Here is a 24,257-nt window from a genome sequence, read left to right as displayed (position 1 = left end):
ATTAGGACACATAACCCAAACATCCCCAGCTCACGGTGGTGTCTGAAAATGAACTGGGATCAGATCCAAAACATCCAAGAGGACCAAGTAAAATATAAAAACCAAGAATGTCTATATTTTGGTGTTTGAAATCTAAGTCCAGAAGCAAATTGTACATTATCAGTGGCTCGTTATATATGATTCAGAAACTCGACCTATTTGACACAGTTCTTGAACACAAGGAGCTCTTGATTGTTATCAGTTTAAATCAGGACAAGTTCGCTTTCAGAAACCAATTCTTTTATTGCTTCTCATGCCCCCTGGAAAAACTGGACTTTTAATTCCTTCCTTGCTTCCCATGTCATGAATAAGAGTGGGCATGAAATGCCTTTTATTGGTTTTCACAGCCCTGAATAAGCTTTGGGGCACTTTGCTGGGACTTGCCCAAAACTTTGTGGGAACTCACTGCAGTGGAGTTTAAATTGCATTGTTTTGGAGGGTGCTTTATGCACCTTCTTGAAATGGAGAACATTTCCCGCTATCCATCTGCTCTGTCCTTGCTTCCAATTGCTTCAGCTTCCTATGCTTTAAAAGGTTTGGGGTCTGGCAGCCTTACTCCAAGCAGCTGATTTTCATTAAAGCTTTGATGAGAAACTTAAGCTGGAATCACAAACATCTGCAGTAAAACTTCCTCCCCGCTAATAGATGTTTCTCAGAACATAACCTTGCTGTACCAGAAAAAAACCAGCAGCTAGAAATCCAAATTGCCCATTATGGGAGTTAACCTAACATAACCTCAAGGGTCTGAAATGAATTAATTTAAAGATCTGCTTTTGTAAAGGTAGATGCAGTTCCCATTAACTTAAAAGAATATAAAGATTTCTGTCAAGCAAAAATCCTTTTTGGCTCGCACCTCAGGATTAGGTCTTCTGCTGCTTCTTTAAGTGCTAGTTTGTTTTGAACAGATTAATGCCACAAGCAAGGATCAAGTTGTGGTTTCTTCAAACAGTCTGCACAACTTTCTGTTCCAGCCTTTATGGGGGAAGGGTTGAAGGCAATTTGGTGATAGTTTGAGCCTTTTTTTAACAAACGGTTGGGGTTTATTTTTATAAATTTAATGTGAGCCATTTTAGAAAAGTGAGTTTGTCACAGTTCCTGTGCTAATTATTGCTTATCGCTCCAAAGAAGCAGAAAGAAAGCACCTCAAATACTGTTTCTTACTTCTGAAAACAGCAGCTGTTGGTAGAAGTCAGGTGGGAAAAAATGATTGTCAAACATGTCATTTTAACATGCGAGCTGCAACAGATAACTTCTGCCTCTTACTTTCTCTTATAGTAAATGGCTGATTTTGACTTGACTATGATAACTGCTTCCTTTAAAGGACTTCTTTTGCCTCTCTGTCTTTCCCCTGAGCCAAAACCGCTGATGCTGGAAACAGTTTTCCTCTTCCATCTGTTCAACAATATCATACCTTCCTTCACCCTGGGAATTGGCTTCCTGCCGTGTCCCAACTACTTCATTTTTTTCTTTACTCTTAAGGCTCTTGATTATCTCATTCTTGCTCTAATTTTTTCCTCTCCTTTGTCTTCTTCATGCTTTAGTTTGCTTCCTTTCCCACTATTTGCTTCATTTCTTCTTTCCATAGAGGACATTTGAAATTACCTTTTCTTGCTTGGCAAGTGTCTCCACAGAATGTCTGTCTTCCCTTTCTTCCACTAACGCTTCCCACATTTATCTCCTTTACTGGACTATTTTCTTGACCTCATGTAGTTATTTACATAAGAAGGAAATAAGTCTTTTTTTCTGGATGTCACCTTCCATTAATTTTACATTAAATTGAGTGACTGCACAACATGAATCACAGGGAATTATTTTCTATACTCTCTAGTATTTGAAGCATTGTACCATTGTTTATTCTCACTTTAGACTTTGTAAGGAACTTTCTTCCTACTGGGGAACAAAATCTACACCTGTATAATTAAAACCATCCTGTCAACACAAATGTTGACAGTGGTGGGCTTAAGACCCAAATGGTAGTGTGTGACCCACCTCTTATTTTAAAGGCATGTGTTCGACAGTGGGATATAACTGTTCTTAGAACTTCTGGTTTTCAGTTTTAACTCTATGCCTCACAAAAACTGGAAGTGTTTCACCACCCCGTTTCCTTCTGCTGAGTCCAAGCTAATGAGTGGAACACCAAAACAAAGTTTCCTGATTTTTGGCACTCACTTTTTTGCTTTCCTTTGATATCTGTCTGTCAGTTTTAAATCCTTTGCTTCCATCTCTGATGAATCTTTCTTATAAAGTATTGTAATCTCTCCTTATTTGGAAAAATCAATACCTGACTTAATGCCACCAGCTATGATTGCGTTATACTGATGAGCTGGATCCAGGGCTTCGTGCTCACTCTCTGTTTCTCACTGTCCCCCATACTCATCAGGATTTAGCACTGTAACATCTCTCCCATGTCCCCTTATTGTCTTTGTGACAAGGAACTTAATCATCCTAAATAGCACACAAGCGACTGAGTACTTGAGAGTGCTTTTCGTACTGATCTGCCCCCTGATAGACAATCCAACACAGCTGGGCCGTCTCCAGTGTTTAATTACCTTTGAAATTAAAATTTGCAACTAACTTATAGTCTGAACTGGGTCACCTTCCGTTTGCGGTTGTTGCATATGATGAGACCTTCATTTGTTAGACAAGTGAGCCTACTATTATTTTTTTTTTTTTGCCTGTGTATGTGCTTACACAGTAAGTCCAGTTTTTTCTTAACCTCCCTCTGAGCTAAACCGATTGGATTGTAGAATCTCTCAGCTATCTTCCAATTCCTACGCTGTAATCATTGTCATTTTACTTTTCTGAATAGTTTTCATCAATTTGTAAGCTTTCTTCTTGAAACAGCAGCAGAGGTAGATACCTTATTCCATGTTGGTCACTACCAGTGCTCATTATGTAGTAACATGACATTTTAACAGGTTGAATCTAGTCCAGTTAATTTAAACATCTACATTTTGTGCCCCAGATTTTAGCCGATCAATAAAGCTGTCCCGAAGACAGTGTCCAACATAGTCCTTATAGAGGAAGAGGGTCCTTTGGGGGCCTCTAGGGAAGATTGATATGAATTAGAAGCTTTAAAAATCTGGTGTCTTCATTACTGTGTGCGGAATTTGGTTTATACTTGAAGATAGTGCCTGATTTTTACTGAAAAAGTTCATGAACAGTTTATGTGCCTAATTTAGGTGTACTGGATCACATATTGATTAACAACCAGGAAAATGAACTACTAGAAGTTGCCTGAATCCCAACTCAAACCCGTGGTCCACTCTGTGAGTGGGTACAGTATATTAGCATAGTCCCGTTTTCTCTGCTGTTAAGAGGCTTTCATTCAAATCCAAGGCACAGAAAAGCTCCACATTAACATTAATTCTGAGTTTTTAAACCTCTTCTCCCAGTTCCTCTGAGTTTAGGGTTGCCAAACATGGAAGAGGAGTATAAAACTGAGAAATATTCACTAATACGTATTTACATTAATTGGGATCTCCTGTTCCTCTACAGATTCATAATATCAAACTCTTATCAGGATTTAAGAGCATCCCACCAGTTATAGCTTGGAAACTGCCACCAGCACTGACTCAGACCTTGCAGATTTCTGAAGATGTGTAGAGCAGAATCACGTGTGGGGCAAAAGTCATCCAGCATGCTGAAACACCATGGTCTCTGTCTGACCCGATCTGTGCTCTAGCTTTACAGCAGCGTGTTTCACATCATGGTTGACTGGCACCACAGTCCACAATGAAAACCCATCCATGGCTCCGTAACTCTGCCTTGAAAATCTGCCTCCTTTGTATAGTTTGGCAGTATTCAATGTGACTAACAGCCTCTGTCTGCTCGGGAGAGCTGTAGGCCTGAGTCAATATTTAGACGAAAAAGCTGAATCAAACCGCGCTGTGTAAGAGAGTTTACTCTGCGGTTCACTGTGAGCTGCGGGTTAAGAACTCGGTCTTTAAAAAAGGCTAATTCAAACCTGCTGGGATAAACTCTGTTCCTGGGGCTGAGGGAGGGAAGATGGGCTGTGGGAGGGGGAAGGTCTCTGAGGACCAAATGAAATGTTCCTTCCTCGGGTGAGACTACCAGCCCGTCACTCTGTGGCCCCTACATCAACCTCCGGGCTTAGAGCCAGTTCCCCAGCTCCTGTTATCAACTACATATGCGGATCAATGGGTAAGCAGGTTCTCACTGTTACAGAGCCATCAGCCCCTATCCCAAAAGAGTATGCTACTGGGCCTCCTTGGAAATTGCCATGGAGTTGTGCCCTGAAATGCAATAATACAGTGCACCTACAGCTAGAAAAGGGGCCTGAAATCCTGGCTCCTTCCTCATGAAACCATAACATCCTGCAGCCAAGGGCCTTGGTGTGGTGATAGCAGGCAGCATCATTCATTCATAACATGGGATCCAGAGACTAAATGCTGCCACTGCAGGGACTGAAGTAAACTGCCAGAGCAAACACCAGTTAGTGAGTCTATTAGATTGGACTGTACAAATTAAACTTCAGGGAGGGTTGAAATCGGAGAAGGAGACTAAAGTGTCATTCCCTTGTAGTGTCTCATAGCGCTTTCCCAAGGTAAAATCTAGTATATTAAAATGAAGCAATATGAACTGCGTCTTTGGGAAAACCATACTACACAATCATATCAAGAAAGGCTAATAATCACTTATGCCCATTATCCTGTGAAAACCCACCCAGCTCTTAAATCAGGCGTTTCGTTGAGGGACTTTCCATGTTGTAAGCAACAGGTGGCAATGCAGCTTCCCAGGGCTGATCCCAGGCCAGAGAAGAAGATCTGTACGTCCCACATCATGGAGCTCGTCCAAGGCTGGGACGGCTCCCACAAGCCCCTATGCTGAGCAGAGCAGGGTTTAGCCTCCAGTTTTCTCACACAGGTCATGTTTTGCACTGAGTCCCTGGCAGGGTGGGCCAGCATTTCCCGAGGCTGCCCAGCTGCTTGGAGACACTGTAGCAGGGGGACGAGGTCTGCCCAGCCCTGAGGCAACCCCAGCTGCCTGAAGGGCTTGTATACTTATTTCCGTGGCTGTTAGTTCTGGCAACTGGAGTGTAGGGGGGAAAGTAGCCTTGTGATATCAGAGATTGTGATCTTGATATTGTCATAGTGACATGGCTGTGCTAATCTCACCTCATTTTTGGATGTTATGCTAGAAGAACTACTCTTTCCCTTCCCATGACCTTATGTAACTCAATTTGCCTCCTACATTGTGTCTCCCACGCATGAGACATTACTGTCTCCCCCTCCCAGTGGATGCTGGAGTAATTTATTGTTTTCTCAAGCTGTATTTTTGAGTAGTCCATTCCTGATGCAGTCTTGCAAGAATGAGGAGTATCAACCAATCCCAAAACACAGGGGTTGCAGGAAGATTTTCCACCATCAGATTGCTTCTCAAATCTCCTTAATTTCTTTCATCACTAATCCCAGCCTCATACTTTTTGGAAGTCTTAAAATCTCTGCAGGTGTTTTCTCTGCAGACAGTTTCCTACATGCATTTGATTTATTATTCCTGCTCTCATTGCGAAAAGGAACTTTAGATTGTGGCATTCAGGGACAAAAGCACAAACTTCTACAGTACAATGCCACCAAAACCCAGACTCTTTCTGGAAGTTTAAGCAAACTACAATTGCAGGAACTACAACAAGGCAAGCAGAAAAGTGTTGTGACAATTAACCCTTGTAAAATAGCTCTGTTTGGACAGGCCTGTTTAGTTATGTTGGCAAGAAAGTCAGAGACGTGCTAAGCCAGCCTCACTGCAAAGTACAGCAGCTGTCTGCTCACAGCAGGCAGGGCATGTGTACATTTTGAAGTCTGAACCGTATCTCTCCAGTTCCGAAACGCAACCTCTCAGACCCCCTGCAAAAAATCGTCCGGTATCACTTTAAGGATTGAAAGATAAAGCTAACGTTAACCAGATGGGAGCTTCAACACAGACAGATGAAAGCAGAAAAGCGCAGACACTAGAGAGAGAAGGGAGTTACTATACCTCAGCAAAAGGCACCCAACTTCCAGTAGCTACTGCCTGCTGCTGCCCTCTGATAACAGTGGCTTCTTGCGCGCTGACCGCTGAGCTACCTTCAATGTCAATCTGAAAAACGCCTCCCTCACTCGAGGCTGTGCTGGAGGAGAAGCATCTCAAAAAGAATAATATAGGAGAAACGAGGGGCCAAGCGGAGATCAAAGCCATTTCCTCCCCTTACATCCAGCAGTGGTCTTCTAGCTTCTCAGTAATTGTTTACCCGCGTCTGCAATCAGCCCCCCTTGGCTTAGTGGTGCCTCAGTTATTTTAACTTTCTTTCAGCATTCAGTTTCCAGATGTGGCACTTCAAGGCAGTCTAACCAGATCCTGATTTAAAAGAGAAAAAAAATAAAGAAAAAAAAAAAGGAAAAGAAGGGAAGAAAAGTGCTTTTGCTGCCTCCCTCGTTCACTCTCTGTGCCTGTGACTCCTCTATTTCCCCAGAGGCTCCAGCTCAATAACATACAGATGGGCAGTGCTTAAGCAGAGAGTGTCAAACAGAGATTGTATTCCAGGAAAGCACCGCTGGCTCCCCAGCCACCTTATCTCCCTCTGTCAGGATACAGACTGACGCTCTGCTTAGTGCTCTGGCTTCCTTCACGTCTTCACATCATTCCCTTTTTTACCTTTCGTGTCGAGACCCTCCCACTCAAACTTTGCCTCAGAAAGTGAGGTCACACTTTCCTCCCCCTCATCACCAACCCCCCCCAACTCCATTCGACCACTGCACATGAAGCATTGCCTCTCATGACTGTTTATTTTTTAACATCTCAAATTTAGTCTGTGGAAGGCAGAAAGGTGCCAAATTTATTAAAAAAAGTGCTAGACCAACCTTTTCTTTTGGCTTGGGGGAGGGGAGGCAGTGGGCGGAAGGAGAAGGAGAAGGAGGAGGGAAACAGCCTGCCTGTGCCATGGGCTAACAGGGCTAAGTGGTTTCTCTAACATGCTTAATTCAGATCCTTTCCCTCAAGCCCACCTCTCAGCCTCTTGTCGGTTCGTGAAAAAGAATATCATTCACTGCGATTTTGGAAAGTGACTTCATGCCTCAGACTCATGAACTTTTATTTACAAAGAGCATCTTGTATTCCTTTTTCAAGAGATGCTTTGTGAGGCCCTGGTAACAAGGCTTGCAGTGTGTGTTTGAAAGCAAGCTGAATATATTGCCCACAACTGACTTAATTTTATGACTACAGTCTCAAAAAGACAACGCAGTAACCCTTGCTAGGTTTTGGGATAAAGTCACAGTATAATCATACTAATGTGCAACATTCCAGCCAAGGGATCAGCACCCCATCCCTCAGCTGTCCTAAATGCAGGGGTTTGTAACACCGTTGGCCTGTCAGGCTTCATTTTCAGATCTCAACAGAAATCGGCTTATTAGGCTTCATTCTGGGAGCAGATTCTTTCATTCTCCCTCCCTTCTTTTCCCCCTCTCCTATCTGATAGAAGGTATTATGAACCAAGGAAAGAGTCAGTAGAGGATTAAGGGTAAAATAAAGTGTTTTGGTGATCTGTTAACTTCTACACACCTGTAGGCAGAGCTTTGGGCCCATAAATGCTGTACAGATGTCATCTAGGGACTATAAAGTAGTTAACCACCAAGAAACTCTGCCTGATTCAGAAACTGTGTAGCTGAGCAGGCAAGGCCACTCAGGCTTGTGGGACAAAGTATTACACCAACAGAGAAGAAAAAAGTGTGCAATCCAAGGCTATGAGGTTCAGGATCAAGTTTTGTAGGAGGAAATAGAAGATGGCGATGGTGGTTGCAGGTAATTCTGTCCTGAGAGCAATGGAAATATCTAGCTGTTACCTGGACCTGATATGGTGGCAAGTATACTGCCTCCCAGGAGCCTGAGGGTGAGATGTTAATGAGGGCTGCCAGGACTTTTCTACCCCTTTCTACTGATGACAGTCCTGGGAGTGGCCTGGAGCAGGTCTGAAGGCTCAGGGAGCAGAAGACCAGGGAGGCCCCGGGCAGTGACCCCATGAGATTCACATTAGGCCTCCTACTATAGGCACAAGTTTGAGGTGTGAAGACAACATTAAAGCAGGGGCAAGAAAAAGAATAAAACATCTTGACAGTAAGTGACAGAATCACCACTCCTGTGGTGGCAATGGAGATTTCTAGCTACCTGGTGAATTGTGCACATATGTAGCAATTAACAAAATGAGCCTCAGTGTATGATGAAGGCATCCCACCTACCATAAAGGGTTATTAATAATGCAAACCCCCTGAAACACATTTACAGAAAACAGAAAATAATTATTCTATTAGGCAAAAGTTACCAAGTGAAACCAACATTGTTACCAATCACAACTCTATGTAAAAATCAGAACGAAGATATTCATATCCCTGTAAAAGGATTCACAATGCTAATTTACAGCACTTCAAGAGTGGCAAGTTTGTAATTATTCTCAAGATCAAAATCTTAAAAGAAGGAAGATGTCTGCTTAACGTGTTTGGAAAATTGAATCCTTTAAAAAATCTCAGACTGGCCTAAGGCATTAAAAATCTGGAAAATCTCATGTTATGAATCTATATACGGAAGGAAATACAGAGAACTTCAAACAGTAGAATTATTAAATAATAAAGAATTTATTCTTATGAAATACAAGAAAACAAGAAAGAAACAGTTCATTACAGCTTACAAGACCTAAATCTCTCCACAAATACATAGTAGTCCCATGCCAGAAAAAATGTAACAAAAATATTTTAACCAGAAAATATGATATATATATTATTTTCCCTAAATATTTCTAAATAGTGGAATGGCTTTAAACAACAACTGCTTATGAAAGCATTTAATTTTAAATCTTCTAAAATATTATATTCCTTTTCAAAAACTGCAGAGTTGTGTAGAACTTGAGAGGAATTAAAATGGTATATAGGGTGCTCATAGGACCACAAGCGTCTGAATGTAACTTTATGCTGTGGTGGACTTCCAGTTTCTTTATCCTTGCAGAGATGACAAGGGTGTGTTACATGAGCAGTCTCAGATTTGGAATGGGACTTCTTCAATATGGCAGGGTGCAGAGACAGGAGTTTCTCCTTCTATTTTCGCAGTATGATCTTCTGTTCTTTTAACGAGTTCTTTCCCCCATCTTTAAAATTTGGTTTAGATTCACTCTGATAGATAGTAGAATTAGTGAAAGACAAAAGGAAGAATCCAGTGGAAGGCTTATTATGAATAACATATTCCAAATTAACCAGTCTCAAGCTCTTGTGTGTGGGCCACTGCTGGTTTGTCAGGTCCCGGTGCGAGACCTGCAGACAGTCTGTCAAGCTCTAGTGCCAAGTGTTACCAGTTAAACATTTGATAATGTTGCATGGTGGTCCTATGGAAATGTTGACAGATTACTGATGTTTGTGATTCAAAATGTTTTGGAACTAGTGTTTGAAGTACCTTTGTAAAGGTTAGAAATTGTTGGCAGCATATCTATATGTCATCAAATGAATTAGCAATCTACAATCTGCACTAGAAACCTCTGTCAGCTCAGGGACATAAGCAATAATTTGTCTGTCACAGTTTGTGCCAGAGATGCTAAAAAAAGGCTAGTTATGCAAGAAAAATGACACTTTTGTTAACTTATTTAATGTGATTTGGATTATGCCATACTAGGAAAAGTCTTAAATTTGCAGGTAGAAGGTAGAATTTATGCTGTTGGGTTCAAGGGAGGCATAACTTCAAAGCCTTTAAGTTGTGGTTCTGGTGCAAGGAAGCACAAGCATGTTCTTTACTTCTTTAACGTGCTAGTTTAAAACCGACAACTCTCACTCTTCATGTTATAGTTACTGGCAACACTGGGATTTGGCTGATTCCAAGTTGCTTTCAAGTAACCTTGTAGTATTTCTTTTCTTCCTTGGTACTTGTTATTGAACAAGTTTTTTCCTCTGTAAAGCTCTTCAGATTCACTTCAGCATGCCAAAATCTAGCAAGTCTGATGAAAATTCCAGTATTCTTTAGTACTACAGTATTAAAGGCAAGCTTGTTTACTGAGAAAGATTTCTCAAGGTTTGCACCTCCAGACTGCAATAGGGAAAAGGTTGTCTGTCCTCCTTGCTAAAAGCATTGTCCTTGGGACCCTATGTGGGTTTGAAGGGACCTTTAAAGGTCATCTAGTCCAACCTCCCTGCAATGGGCAGGAACATCTTTAGCTGGATCAAGTTGCTCAGAGCCCCATCCAAACTGAACCACAGGATCATGTAATACCGGATAACTTACTTGGAAAATCCAACATATGCTGGTTGCTAAAAGTCAATGAGATTTAGAATAGCAGTTTTCCCAATTCAGTATACTCTCCCCAGTGGTAACCAATAAGCAATAACACAATTTTCACAGCTTTTTAATATGAAAGTATTTCAGTACTTCTGGTTATTTTTGTTACCCCTATCTGAACCCCTGGTACTCTTGATACATCGTTATTCCTGTTGAATGACCTGAACTATAGAGATGCTATACTACCGTTAATGATATTGCCTACTTCATTCCTTATGGAACCCAAGTTTGTGTCTGCTTCTGGGATACCTTCTCCACATAAATTACTGGGGTTAAGAAGTGATAGCCCAACTTCAATTGCAGAAGGCTGCATGAGAAAAGAAAACACCATCACACATAATTTTGCATAAATAGCAAAGACTTGGTCATCTTAAAAAATGAACTGCATTGAACTAGAGGAGATTGGGATGGAGAGATGAGGATGAAGGGGTATTTGCAGGGATGGAGACTGTGCTTCCTGTCTTCTGTGGGTAAATGGTTGCATCTTTTCATTTACTGTTACAATTCTCATACCATCTTGGCTGTGGCAAGAGGACCAATGTAATATTCCAATCATTCAGTTTCTTGTGATCCAGTGTTTGGCTCTGACACTTTGGCTTGCACATCTAGCACCTAATATTTCCAGATGGTCTCCTATATAAGTTCTGGGCATTTTTGCTTATCTTTTAAGATAAAATAAGCCAAGACAAATCAGTTCAGTCTATTATAGCCAGGGAAGTGGTACCTTCTGCTAGAATAAAACAAAATGATGTCAGAAAAAAAAAAAAAAGATGGCATTTCTACAACAGAAATGTTCCTGATTTTATCAAATAAACTTGTAAGTTTGTGTTACCTGGAGGGAATTTGATTAGGAGGGAATAGGACAACAAGATTTTGCTCATAGATAATGATGGTGATACTTAATATCAGTAGATACATTGTTGGAGACAGAAGTGGGATTGTAGCACAGCAAGAATGTGTTTATTTGGGTTATTGATAGATCTTATTGACAACAGCAACATGTCATAGAGAAGAGAGTGGATGGCCCTGACTAACAAAACGTCAACAGCTTCTTTTGAAATCGGTAGGAATGGGCTTCAAAGTTATACTGATACGGTAGAGATTAATTGTTAGACACACACATATTTTGACCTTATTTATAGGCAGATAGGGAAACTTGTTATAATTAGTGAAATTGCACTGGGTATTAGTGAAGATAAAAGTCATCACTGGGAACTCCAGCATAATGCAGAAAGTCTAGGATATGGATGTTAATGGTGTACTCATTTACTTCTGGGAAAGACTGCATAGGGAGAAAGAAATAATTTTGTACACTTTAACCATATTCAGACTAACAACAGGTGAATAATGAACGAGTTCAGATAAATCCTTCTCTTAAAGTGGAGGCCTGCCCCAAACTCAAATTTCCTTGTATTTTTTTCCTTTTGCTCTTCTCCTTGCAAATCTTCTCCAAATCTCCAGAAAGATACTTCTTAATTTGTTAATCCTTCATGATTTCGCTCATCCTTACTGCCTCTGAAAATTTATTGAAGAGTCCTCAAAGTTCATTTGTGTGGCTGCCTTCTTAGTCTAATAATTCCTGTCCTTGATTTCAGCTTGGGTTCTTCACTGAAATGCTGGGCACGAGGGGCTAGCTGCTCTTCCTCGTCAGGTCAGGAAGATTTTAGTCTAGTATCAACAACAAAGAAGATTAAAGAAGAAAAAGTCTGTTTTATTTCTAATCACTCATCCTCAACCCATTTTTGGTAGTCACACCTGATAAACTGGCATATTTAGTTATTCCTTTCCTACACAGTGCAGCGTTTCACGTTGCATTATGCTTTGAGCTACACTGACTGCTTTCCTCTCCGTCTGGAGTCTTCAGATATTTCCATATTTCTCCCAACTTGTTTGTCTAATTCAAGTTGCAGATCTTTTTTTTTTTTTTTTTTTTTAATTCTCCGTTCTCCCTCCAGGGAAGCTTCCCCACCCTTCCTCATCAGTTGTTGTTTGATCATAATAACAGAACACTGGCCAAAGAAAACGAGTTGCATAAAAATCCACACTGAACTTTACATCCTCTCTAGAAGCCCCCATAAAACAGCTTTCCAAAACTGAAAAAAGAAACCCCACCCAAAACACCAGACCCTGGAAAACTGGCTAACAACTCTCCCAAATCCAATAGTGCTTAACTTAGCCTTGGATATGAAGTCACACAGAAGTAGATATCCCAGCTTACTGCCAAAGTGCTTCCCATGGATCCTGCACAGTCAGCACAAAGGAGAAATTGTCTCAGATCCCTTTAAGTTTGTCCTACGTACTCCAAAAGTGTAGTGGTGGCCAGAAAGGAGTATGTCACCTACAGCTGACAGCAAAAATGTATTCTAACAGAGCTAACTGAGGTAATACTGAGAACAGTAGCAGTCTAACTGGGGCAGCAAAGCACACAACGCAGATTGTTTTCTGGCAAGTTAGGTGGGTTTTATAGCCTCACTGATCTCTGAACTTACCCTGACATGTCCCCTTATACTAGATGTAGCAGAGAGATAGCAGTTTGGACTTGCAAGAACAATCTTTTTCAACCCTGCGTGTCCCATAGGAGGGCATCCCAACACCAGCCGGCTCTGTCTGCTCAGTTATTCCCTTTTTAAGCATTTCACCAGTTTTACAATTGCTCGGTGCCAGCTGTGCTTGAAAACAGCCTTAGCTGGCTTGCGGAGCAAGCCTAAAATGCAGTCAAAAACTTCTGTACTGTGATGGGAAAGAGAAATGTTGCCCTGTAACATAGACAGTTCAGCAAGGCAGATTCAGAACATTTATAAGTCTAGATTTTTGTACCATGCATATTACTGTATGATCTGACGTGGAGTTTTTCAAATCCTTGGTTTCTCTAGTACTGATTTATATTTAAGTGGAGGGAGCTGTGAATGTGCTGTCTTACATACTCATTTTTCAAAGCTAAAATTACTTCTCCTGAATGGCCCAATAAGCAAGAAGGAGGAATAAATTTTGATTGCACTATGCCACCTGTATTCCTGACAGCTTAATTTGTTAATGTCAAGTCTGCAGGCAGTAAACAAATGCTCATGAAAGTCTTGACTATCTGATGAAGGGCACTGGCTAGTATGATGCAATTAGCTGAGCTCATAGATTATGATGGACAGCTGGAGCTCTCTGGGTTTTTGCAAAAGAGCTTAATCAAAGGCATGAGAATAACAGAAGCTCTCTAAATAAGGAAGGCAATGAACTAAGACAGTTAATTAGATTTTTTTTTTAAATTATTGTGTTTATTATACTTCCCATTTGTCCTTGACATTTAAGTCTTGACCACAAATGAACACAACCGTACTGTTGATTTTGCTTTAATCAAAGAGGGTTTTCATTTGCATAATAATCTGAAAGTATTTGTATGAAACTAAGACCTGTGTTAAGGCCAAAAAAAAAATTCTTATACAGTTTTGCAGGATTTTCATGTCCTATCTTAACAGCAAGGGTGTTTGAAAGTCACTTTCACATACAGTAAACACTGGTTTTCAGACATTTCTAGTTTAATTTTTTGTATTTTTTTGGTGATTTTTCACCCTGGCCAACTGATGGATTCAGTAGAATAACAAAACAATTCCCTTTGACAGGAGGGACAATACCAACTAACCCGGCTTGTCTGTTAGCAACAGGGCTGGCTGAGCAGCTGGCCGCTGTCCCACTGCCAGGAAATGCTGACAGCAACAGCTACACCATTTCAGCTGCTAACTGGCTCCATAGCGAGTCTTGATGGCTAATGAATTGCGTAAGTGCTGCTCAGATCTGTCCAGATCTAAGAAAAAAGAACAGCAGCTTTGGGACTTCAGCTCCCTTGAGAGAGACCCTGCACCACAGAAACTTTCATTACAAGTGTGTGGATCATGCTCTATCCGCAGTGGCTTTTCCTTGTGTGATAATTCACATCAACCATGCTGTGTTTTCAGGTAAAGCAGAATGAAAAAGGGTTTAGGAGACACCCGCATCTTTCAGCTGGCACAAAATGTTTTGCTATGACAGCAGCCAGCCACGACGGAGCCAACAGACAGAACAGTGTGCATGCATGTCGAAAATTGGCTGATTTAGTTGCCTACCCACACGTACAAATGTGTCCTGGTAGCTCCCTAATTGCCAAGCTGTTAGCTATGCAGTCAGGAAGCTCCAGATTAAGCCAATCCCTTCAATTTTAGACACTTGCTTTCATAGCTGTGAGGAAATCCATGTGGCTTTGTCCACTTTTATTAAGCTATCGGACATCTGAATGCATACGCATGTGGACAGACATTGTGTAAAACTCCAAACAGATCAGTGCTACGAGGCAACTGCCCTTAGGTACATATGCTGTGTGGATGACCAGAGGCAGCTGTTCCTTCTCTGGTGTCTTAGGCAAATTTTAGCTGAAACAGGAAAAGCTATCTGCCTTTAACAAGAATCAGAAGCTTTACTTGGTGGCTTTTTCTAAGTAGTAGAAAGTTCTTAACTTCACCTGGGATGATGACAAACATGATGTGGTTAGTTTTAAAGGCAGATCTGCTGCACACTGCTGAAGGTTGTGTTGATGGTACAAACTATTGTTTTGGGGGAAAACTGTCTGTGACATCTCAATTGCACGTTGGAAGTTCAGGCCTCCTAGAAAGATCTCAGTGCTAGATACCTGATGTTTGGAGAAAGAGTGGACTGTTTACGTACCTTTGGAAATGTTTCCTTGGATTTCTGTAAGCTCTGCACTAAGCTCACATCATTCTTCTGGCTAAGATGAGATTATCTTTTTGAGAAACTGCTCTTCATAATTAAGGTGAAGGATGTAACAAGACTTGGTTTCTGAACTGAATGTGTTTAACAGCCCTAATAAATGGGTCAAACATGTGGGTCTGTAACTGCAGGCTACCTGGCTGGCTGGGATAACAGCCCCATGACCTATGATGAGAGTGGATGAATGCCACGTGGAGTCCGTACTCCCCTTCTGTTCCTACAGAGCTTGTTGCTGTGTGCTGTGTAAATGGAGCAATCCAGTCAAGCTACCATCTACAGCGTAGATGCAGTCAGGACCAGCTGACTCACTCACACAGAGGCAAGGAAATAACAAACCAGTCACTTCACTAGTCATTTGATTCTACATAGTGAGGTATACTCATATTTTTCAGGATCTATATTTATTTTAAAAGCAACACCAGTGGATGTATCCCATTCCTCCTGACTCAAAGTCTGCTATATCATTCCAGCACACATAGTGTTTCTCCATAGCACCACCCATTACTGTGGTGATTGATGGGAAGTTCAAATGAGGCTTGAGTAGCCTGTATCGTTCTGATAACTCCTGCAAAAGCTACAGGATACAAAGCACTTTATATATTTTTGCCTGTCAGAAATCTAATGGTAAAAAATACACCCTGTCAAAATTCCTGGTACGGAGACAACAGTAAACCCACTAACACTTTGACACCATTCCTACTGTGGTTTCCAAGAAAACCAACCACTTTTTTTAGTGACTATCACTAGTTTCCATAGCTGAGAAGTTACTGCAAGCTGCCAGAAAGTTTTCTTCAATTACCATTTAGGTTTTATTCTTACTTGCAGCTGCGAAAGCTGTCTTTAAGCTCCTGTTTTCTATTCTCTGTTTTCCTCAGCTGATGATCATGGGTAGAGGTTTAGATTGCTTTCTGTTGTGGCAGTCTTTCATGATGTTCTGTTCTTTCCCTAGCCTCAGACCTTATTGGGGTTGGCAAATGCTTGAATTAGATGACACAGTGGTCTCTTAAATGTTATTTGTGTGATTGGAGAATTCATGGCTGCTGCAGTGACTGCACTTATTGTATCCATAGCAGCCAACATCACACTTGACTGCTTTGGAAACAGTCCCTGATGAACTGGATCTGCATGAAAGGCTCGATTGTTCATACAGACCACCAAATTAAACAAAGGAAATTTCCCTTTTTGGTAGTATTTGCAGAAAGACAAAAATAATTGCTGCAGTCCTCATACTGTGAGTCCTTGGTGCTTGCTGGACCAGAGCAGGTTTTTCCTGTGGATCAAATCAAGGTATCCAGAAATCTTTTGTTTGCCAGATTCCAGGGCTGACACCCTCCAGCCTGACTCTTCTCTCAGAGCAGATGATTTTAACATTATTCATCATACAAGATATCCTTTAATTTCTGATTCTTTTGCATTCTTGGGATACCAGTGGTACCTGCCCTCTCATCTCCTCACGTATCTGTGTGTGACTGCTTTGATCTGAGGATATTATTCAGTGCTAAGTTGCTCCCTTACCTCTCTTTGATGCAGCAAAACTAGAAAGTTTAAATATTTTAAGATTTTAAGTTCATGGAGTTGGGACTGTCATTATCTGGTGTGAGACGTCCAATTTTTTAGGCTAGATTTTTAGGCTAGATGTTCAGGTTAGATTTCACAGTTTTTGGAACTGTGGGTAAGCACTAGAAGCTTAGCTCTGGAACCTCTTTCTTCTTGCCTACCTGTTGTTGGTTGATGGTGAATTTAGGCTATCCTGGGATTGGTTGTGGGAACCTGAAGTTATTGTTCGAGGCAGCATAAAAAAAGCAAGTGGACTGAAAATAACAAACTTTTAAAGTTTCACTGCAAATTTGCCATGTAGTTTTAATGGTGCCATCAGGAATAGAAAATAGTGTCATGAAAGAAAAAAAGAATCTTTGCATAGGCTTCTTTAGAACCTCTCAAAGAATGGCATATAGAACTATATCTTATTTATAGAATTATATGGGATAGTAAAAGTCCCCAAAACTGTTAAATGGAATGGGAAATTACTCTGGCAGGTCTTTTCATGAGTAATTTCTGGACAAACCTGCTGCATATTTACATAGGCCTATTGACAATTTCATGCTGTTTTACTCCAATAATGCTGTCCAAAACAATGAATGTGATAAGTAGGAAATATTGAATACAACCATCAAACATGAGTTTAGTCAGACTCTTACTGTGCTGCTCTCACTCTTTTACCTAATTGCCTTTAAACATTATTTTCCAACTCTCTGACGATTTATACTGATCTAAGTCCATGTGCTAGCACTGGCACTTTCCTGATTCTGTGGTGAGTCAGGTCAGGGGGCTGAAGAGGAAGAAAACTAACCTTACAAAACAAAGCAAATAGTTTTCAGTCAGTTTGACTCCCTGAACTTGATTGCTAGAGATCAGCAAGCACCAGTGCTAGTGCAAGTTTAATGAATACTCTAGGAAAAAAGCTATACTTCAGGAGCTGGGTATCCTAAATCTTACCTGATCCCTGGCTTCTGAATGGAGTTGGCTAACATAAATCAGGATTCATCAACTTCCTTGCTAGGATAACTTACTTTTCTATTTCCCAAACACAGAGTTTGTTGTGACTCATTAAGAAACACCTTGATGAAATAAAATGCAAAACGAATAACTGAACTGACTTAATGGATCTAGGAGTTATCCACATGTCAGTAAGAAAATGTAAGAATATTCAGAGTATGACAAGATTGCAATTTGTTAGCCAGGTATTTGCGTCATTTTGTAGTTCTGCCAAATGAGCAGATAAGGAGAAGTCTTGACCCCTCTGGAATCCATAGGAGGTTTTTGATTTACTTGAACAAGGATTCGACCACAAAGATTTTTCTGTCACAACAGAAAGCAGAAAATCAGAATTTACTTTCTCTGCATCTACAATGGCCACATATTTGAGTATGCAAATATATTTGCATAAAAGGGAGCTCACAGATGCAGAAACGCAAGGTGGATTTAAAACAGAAAAAAAAAAGAGAAAGACAATGTTTAACACTGACTGTACCTAGCAGAGTATATTGTTGGTCTCCATCCTACGTTAACCCATGCCATGGACTGTGCCAGTATACAACTGCAGTTTTAAAAGGCTTAGTGTCTGGCAGCTGTTTTTCTTGTACAGTAGGCTCCATGTACAAAATCATGGAGATCAGGGGTTACATCTTTTTCCCTCCTCCACCTGAATGTATTCACTTCCTTTCAACAGCATTATGACTTAATTCCCCCAGAAAAGGGAGAGGGGGAAAGGAGGAGGAGGAAGAGGAAAAAGTCAACACATAAAAATGCTATGGCTTTAATTTGAACTAGAGACTTCACATGTCTGGGAGCACAATAGCTCTTTCAAGACCTAAATTAGCCCCATACGATGACCTTTGAAACATTCTCTAAAGTTTTTTAAGAGGGATCTCATCATGGCTTGAAATCTGGATGCATTTTCAAGTGCAGTGATAGCTTCAATATTAACAGTTTTTCTGCTACTCCTCTCCAGTCCCTGATGAATTCAGAGAAAGTAGATCTGGCAAGAAACTGGAATTGACCATCATCTTTTAGTGAAGGTCTTCTCAACGGCCATCATTACATGTACATGGGATGCTGGGCTATGGGATGCTGAGCTTCACTGCAGTCAGTGGATCTGCAGTCTTTTATACCAGTAACAAGCAGCAGTAACTGGCTGGAAACAACTTTCTCACATCTCTCAGGCAAAAGTGATTCCATCACATCCCTAGACCATGGGAAATACAGAGATTACTCCTCCCAAGCCACCATCCTTCTGCATATTTCTGAATTCATTCCCCATTGTTGAGTGATGTGGAAGGGAAACACGTTGACCCATTCACAGAGACTACCAGCATGCTCAAATATTCTGGAAGCGATTGTATTGTAGGCGGTGTAAATATTTTTGAGCTCCAAGAATGCAATAACAGAGTGGCTTTTAGATGCTGAGCATAGTTTGGCTTTTTCTTGTCTCTGTTTGGCAAAGGTCTTTTAATATCCTTTACGTGATCCCCATTCCAAATGACCTATAGTGAAAAGAGTGAAATGAGGAATGTGTTGACAAGTAGTTCCTTAATTATTTATTTTGCATTGTGAGGGAGAGGAAAACCAACATAAATTTATGGAGTGTTCTCTAGTGTGTTGGTTTATATATCCTACTAAAGGATACAAAAGTTCTTTTTTGCCATGTAAGAAGCCAACTTTGAAATCTTTGGACTCAAATATACGGACTGTAGACATCTTTGACTAAATGTTTGCTAAAATACTGTATTTCATACCTGAGATAGACAGGCAAGGAAGGAAAGAAACTCTCACTCATGCAAAGATAGCATCTACTTGCTAGTAAATTTGATTATGTAATGCAGATCTTATTGCTTTGTCTAATTCTGACAGTAGAAAGTGCTGGCAGCATCAGAAGTTTGATTTAGATATCTTGTGCTTACTCTTAAAATAAAAAAAAAAATCCTTTTTAGACTTTACCCAGAATGTCCCCAAGGCTACTGATTACCTTTAACAGGCAAGTTTCCGATTTTGTGCACTGAGTCAGCCTAAACCACAAAAATGGGCTGTATAAAGCAAGATTTTTATTTGGAGACAAAAGAAGCACAGCATCACCTTTGCAAAAAAACACTGCTGGCACAAATGAACTCTATATAAAGTGCTTTCCCTTCAGTATCTTTGGCTAAAGTCTTTTTCCTGCCTGGCTATGAAATGTTTGGAGGGTGAACCACCCTCTTAACCAGCACACTATGACCTCTGTAACACTTTCCCTATTGGAGAAATGCATGTGGATGAACTTTGAGCATCTGCACTTTCCCTTGTTCACCCAAAAGTAGTGACAAATGTGTTCTCACACTAGATTTACGTCTCTCTTTTCTAGGTTAACAGGCTTTGAGTTGGCTCTTCACTTCTCTTTCCTTTGTTGGTAGAGAGCTCTTTACTCCGTTTGTACACATTCAGACCCCAGGAATTAGGTGCACAAAGATTCCATTAACTTCATGCAAAAAGGAGACTGCAGCACTGAGATGCCTTTCTGCTGGCAGATGAAGAGCTGCCTGCAACTGTGGGGCCTGGGGAAGAGCCATGAAGGGGGTAGGCAGAAGTCAGACCCAAACAGCCAAAGGGTACATTCCTTTCACGGATGTGAAGTGCTCCTTGTCAAAGGGCATATACTTCCTCATGAACTGAAAACTGCCGCTTTGTGATTTCTCTCATGTTTCAGTTACCAGGATATGTATGTAATAGTATGAAAGGATTGCACTGGCTTCACAACAGCGCTTGCAGGTAGCTGCTGTGAGGTCCCCAAGGTGTCTATGCCCTTGTGGTGTGTTTGTGCTGTGAAGGCCATTCGCTAATGCAGCAGCCACGATGGCTGCCTGACCAAGGATGCTGCTGCTCGGTTTACATCACTGTGCAGCTGGTGATGTTGCTGCTGCATCTGAAATACCAAGCTATGTGCCCTGTGACAAACAGACCTCTGCGAATGATCACCAAAATACTTCCCCTACATTAATTGTTCCATGTGTGCAGACAGGCAGACCCTACCACCTCAGAAGACAGCCTGAGAGGACTTCAGCCACAGCACCAGTGGCTCAGGCCTGGCTGTGTGGCAGCCTACGCTCTGGCTGCATGCAAACCCACCCGAGGTGTTAGACACACCAAGGGGTGTATGTACAGCTGTGGAACTGAACAGAATCAGTCCTTGAATTCCCAGAAACTCTCTGTATTTAGTACTTGAAACTAAATTTAGCACTTTTTATTTTAGTAATTTATTTAGTACTTTAGAAACTCCCTGAAAAGTGAAAACCATATGCCTCTGGAAACTAGGATGTTACTGTTTTCTTCTCCCTGTTCTTGCCTCTTGGTCCTAATGAGCAAATGAGTTTTTCAAAGTCAGGAATAGCTCTTACTCTGTATATGCAGTGTCCTGAAGCCATGGGGTTGACTCTGAACTGGTGATGTTATTGTCATAAATGGTCAACATTTCTGGTCTACCAGTCAGCAACTAGAATTCAAGACTTAGAGATAAAAGCTCTAAGAGATACTATAGCTGACTTGATTGTTCTTCATATTTTTCCCCTTCTTTATTTAGTTTGTTAGAAAGTCTAGAAAGGGGCTTCAGAGGACTTACTATATTAACATTCTGTTGAGGAAAGTGAGTACTTAATGGACCAGACAGTATCAAAGCTGCAGTGAAATTAATATTGTGAAGCATCTCATGTGTGCCTTTCAACTCAAGTATTTTCAGTGACTGGTTAGTGTTGCTAATTCAAATTGCACAGAAGTCAGAAGCTGTAAAAAGAGATTGTCTTGAGACGGGAAAAGAGAAATTCAAATAGGATCTGCATTAAGCTGCAAGCATTACAAGCTGCAGTTTCTGTTCACCTTCTCCAGGTTTGGAGGCAGAGATGAGAGAAGATTTTTAGTTTTACTGTTTCTGGAGGAAAAAAATCAAAGAATGTCAACGAGAAAAGAAGAAAAATCTCCTCCCCTTGACCTTTCTGTCACCATATGCAACCATTTCTCCTGAGGAACAAAACAAGTCATGAAACACAGATGATGAAACTTGGTGGAAGGGAAGCAAAAAGGTTTGGGACAAAGGATGGTGCAGTGGTTAGTCCATGGGCTTGCACTGCTTCAGTTCTTTGTCCTTTCTGGTCTTGTGTGTCTTCAGATGAGTTATTTCAGCTGTGTCTTCTGTCCCTTTTTGTACAATAGCATTTCTTTGATCATTGCCAAGTATAAGCAGATTGAAACTAATTATGCCTTAGGCTGTTATGCCTTAGGCTGTGAAACCTATATGGCTCTTACCTTGGTGGTAGTAGGGTTGTTCCCTGGCAGAACTTCTAACTCAGTAAAATCTTTCCCTCTTGTGTTTAACACGGCTAGTGCACATGCTAGCAGCAAGTCTAGCAGCATCGCACATTGGAAATAGAAGTTTACAGTGTGGGGAATTTCCTGGATATTCCCAAGCTTGCACAGATGGGCGTGTGACAACTTGGGCTGAGCACAAAAAGGGAGTATCAGAGTAAGTTATAAGTCCTCTACAAAGCAATGACCATTTTTTCTGTTTTCCAGTGTATCACAATTAAATATGCTCATGTTGCTAGTAGTATATTGATAACTTATGCTGTTCTTTTGTTTGATTTTGTTCTCTTAAAGCCTGTGTTGCATTACAAATATGTGTGCGCACAGAAACACAGAGTTAGACATGCACGCACCAGCTACATAATAGACTACTGACATCCTCACCACCTAAAAAGTGTCAGAGACATCAGTGCTGAAAAATGTCAGCTTCTTCATATGAATTTGGTCAGTTGCCACCCCCAGGACTTCTGGATTCTGCAAAGCAGGTCCCTCTTGAATGGATCTTAGGACCTCCTAGCTCAGTGCTAGGAATGTTTTCACCAGATCTTCCCATGGTCTTCCAACTTCCTCTGTAAAGCACTGTGATCTTCTACAGAAGGAGACATTTTTCCTAGACTCTCCCGTGATACTGCCTATGGTGCAGAGAGAAGGCGAACACATGTTTCAGCTTGACCCTGCTCCCCAGGTCTGTCACTCAAACCTCCAGTGACATCAACAATGCTGAGCTTTTCATGGAGCTGCAAGGAGATAAGACTGCAGCTTAGTGGCTTGAAAGCAGCTTTGCAGCAACAGACCGTGGAGTCCTGGTGGACGAGAAGTTGAACATGAGTCCGCCTTTGCAGCAACAAAGGCTGTCTGCATTTTGGGCTACATTACCGCAGGCTGTAGATTGAGTGGAATGATTACTAACTACCCTTTCTCCACTATTTGATATTGATGGGACTGCATGTGGAATACTGCATCCAGTTTTAGGCTCCCAGTACAAGAAAGATACTGTCAGACTGGAGCGAGTCTAGCCAAGGAAGATGTTTAGGAGGAGTATTTGGTGTAAGAAGAGACACTGAGGGAGCAGCTTTTGTTTCGCCAGGGAAAGCAAGCTGCTGTCTTCAGCTACCAAAACGAGGTTATGGAGATGGCAGAGCCTGACACTGCCTAAAGGTGCACAGTGCCAGGACTAAGAGACAGTAGGCACTGGTGGCAGCAAGGGAAATTCCATTATACATAAGGAAAACAATTTTCAACATGAGGGTGTCTGAGCATTGAGAGGTGTTGCCAGGGTACGTTGTGGAATGTCTGATCTAACTTTGTCAGTAACACAGCATTGAGCAGAGGTTGGACCAGATGTCCTCCAGAGGTCCCTTCTGGACCTAATTATTCTGTGATTATGTGTTTCTACAGTATTGTCATGAAAGTATGTGCCTGAATACACACAGACACATACACAGAGAAAAAATGGCTGGGGAGGTTCTGTGCAATGATCAGATTCATGACCAGGCCTTTATTTTAGGAAATTTAAATTTGATATGACTGTAAGTACAGTCCCATCAGGGCAGTGACTGTAGCAGGTGCAGAACAATAAGGAAGAGTTACAGACACTTAAGCAAACATTTCCTTCCACTGTTCCTCTGGAAGAGAGGTAGCTGGGCAACAGTAGTCTTCCTCTCTTCTGAACAGCAAGGCCTTCTTCAGAACATAACCCACTCAGATAATGAATGGGTTGTCATCTGCTGCATTATGTGCATGTAGTTTGCAATAAGCAGAAGTCTGTGTCACTGATGGGTTACAATACTAAGAAGAGGGACAGAACCATAGAGAACAGCTTTTAAACTTGAGCTTGTATATCATTAAATGGTGTTTTTCCTGTGAGGCCGATGTCTGTAGCTGCTCACCCCAGAGAATCTGCAATTGAGATGCTTGACAAAGAAAGAGAAATGTATCGATGGCAAAGCAGATGGTAAAAGGACACTTAGTGAACAATAAAATAAATGGGGTTTTACATAATTACCAAGACCAATCTTTCTCAGATGCTCACCTCTATGCCTCTGTGATGCAGAGCTGCCTTGATTTATTTTTGAAATGCAGTGGATTGTAAAAATGAAATTACATAAGACTTTCAGAAAGACAAAATTTTATAAAGTGACAGCATTACTGTCTGTTTCCACAAGCTTGACATATCTCAGGAATTAAGAAGATTGTCAGCTTGTCAAAATAACTTCCAAAAATGAAAGGGAGGCAGTTTGCCAAAGCTTAATAAAAACAGCTCTTTCAGAGTCAGACTGATA

The 24,257-nt window shown here is 41.1% G+C and overlaps 1 protein-coding gene across 1 annotated transcript in view; it reads right to left on the bottom strand.

The window, feature by feature from the left end:
* The window catches only part of LAMA4 (laminin subunit alpha 4), a 104,622-nt gene extending 98,388 nt beyond the window's left edge, over positions 1 to 6,234 (bottom strand). Inside the window, exon 1 of the mRNA XM_086461289.1 lies at positions 6,034 to 6,234. Within this exon, the coding sequence (XP_086317415.1) occupies positions 6,034 to 6,234 (201 nt within the window). The remainder of the gene's footprint in view (positions 1 to 6,033) is intronic.
* Positions 6,235 to 24,257: the final 18,023 nt, after the last annotated feature.

Source organism: Leptosomus discolor, chromosome 2 (assembly GCF_034619465.1).
Source record: "Leptosomus discolor isolate bLepDis1 chromosome 2, bLepDis1.hap2, whole genome shotgun sequence".
In the NCBI taxonomy this organism is placed as follows: domain Eukaryota; kingdom Metazoa; phylum Chordata; class Aves; order Leptosomiformes; family Leptosomidae; genus Leptosomus; species Leptosomus discolor.
This window is presented reverse-complemented; position numbering and strand designations above follow the sequence as displayed.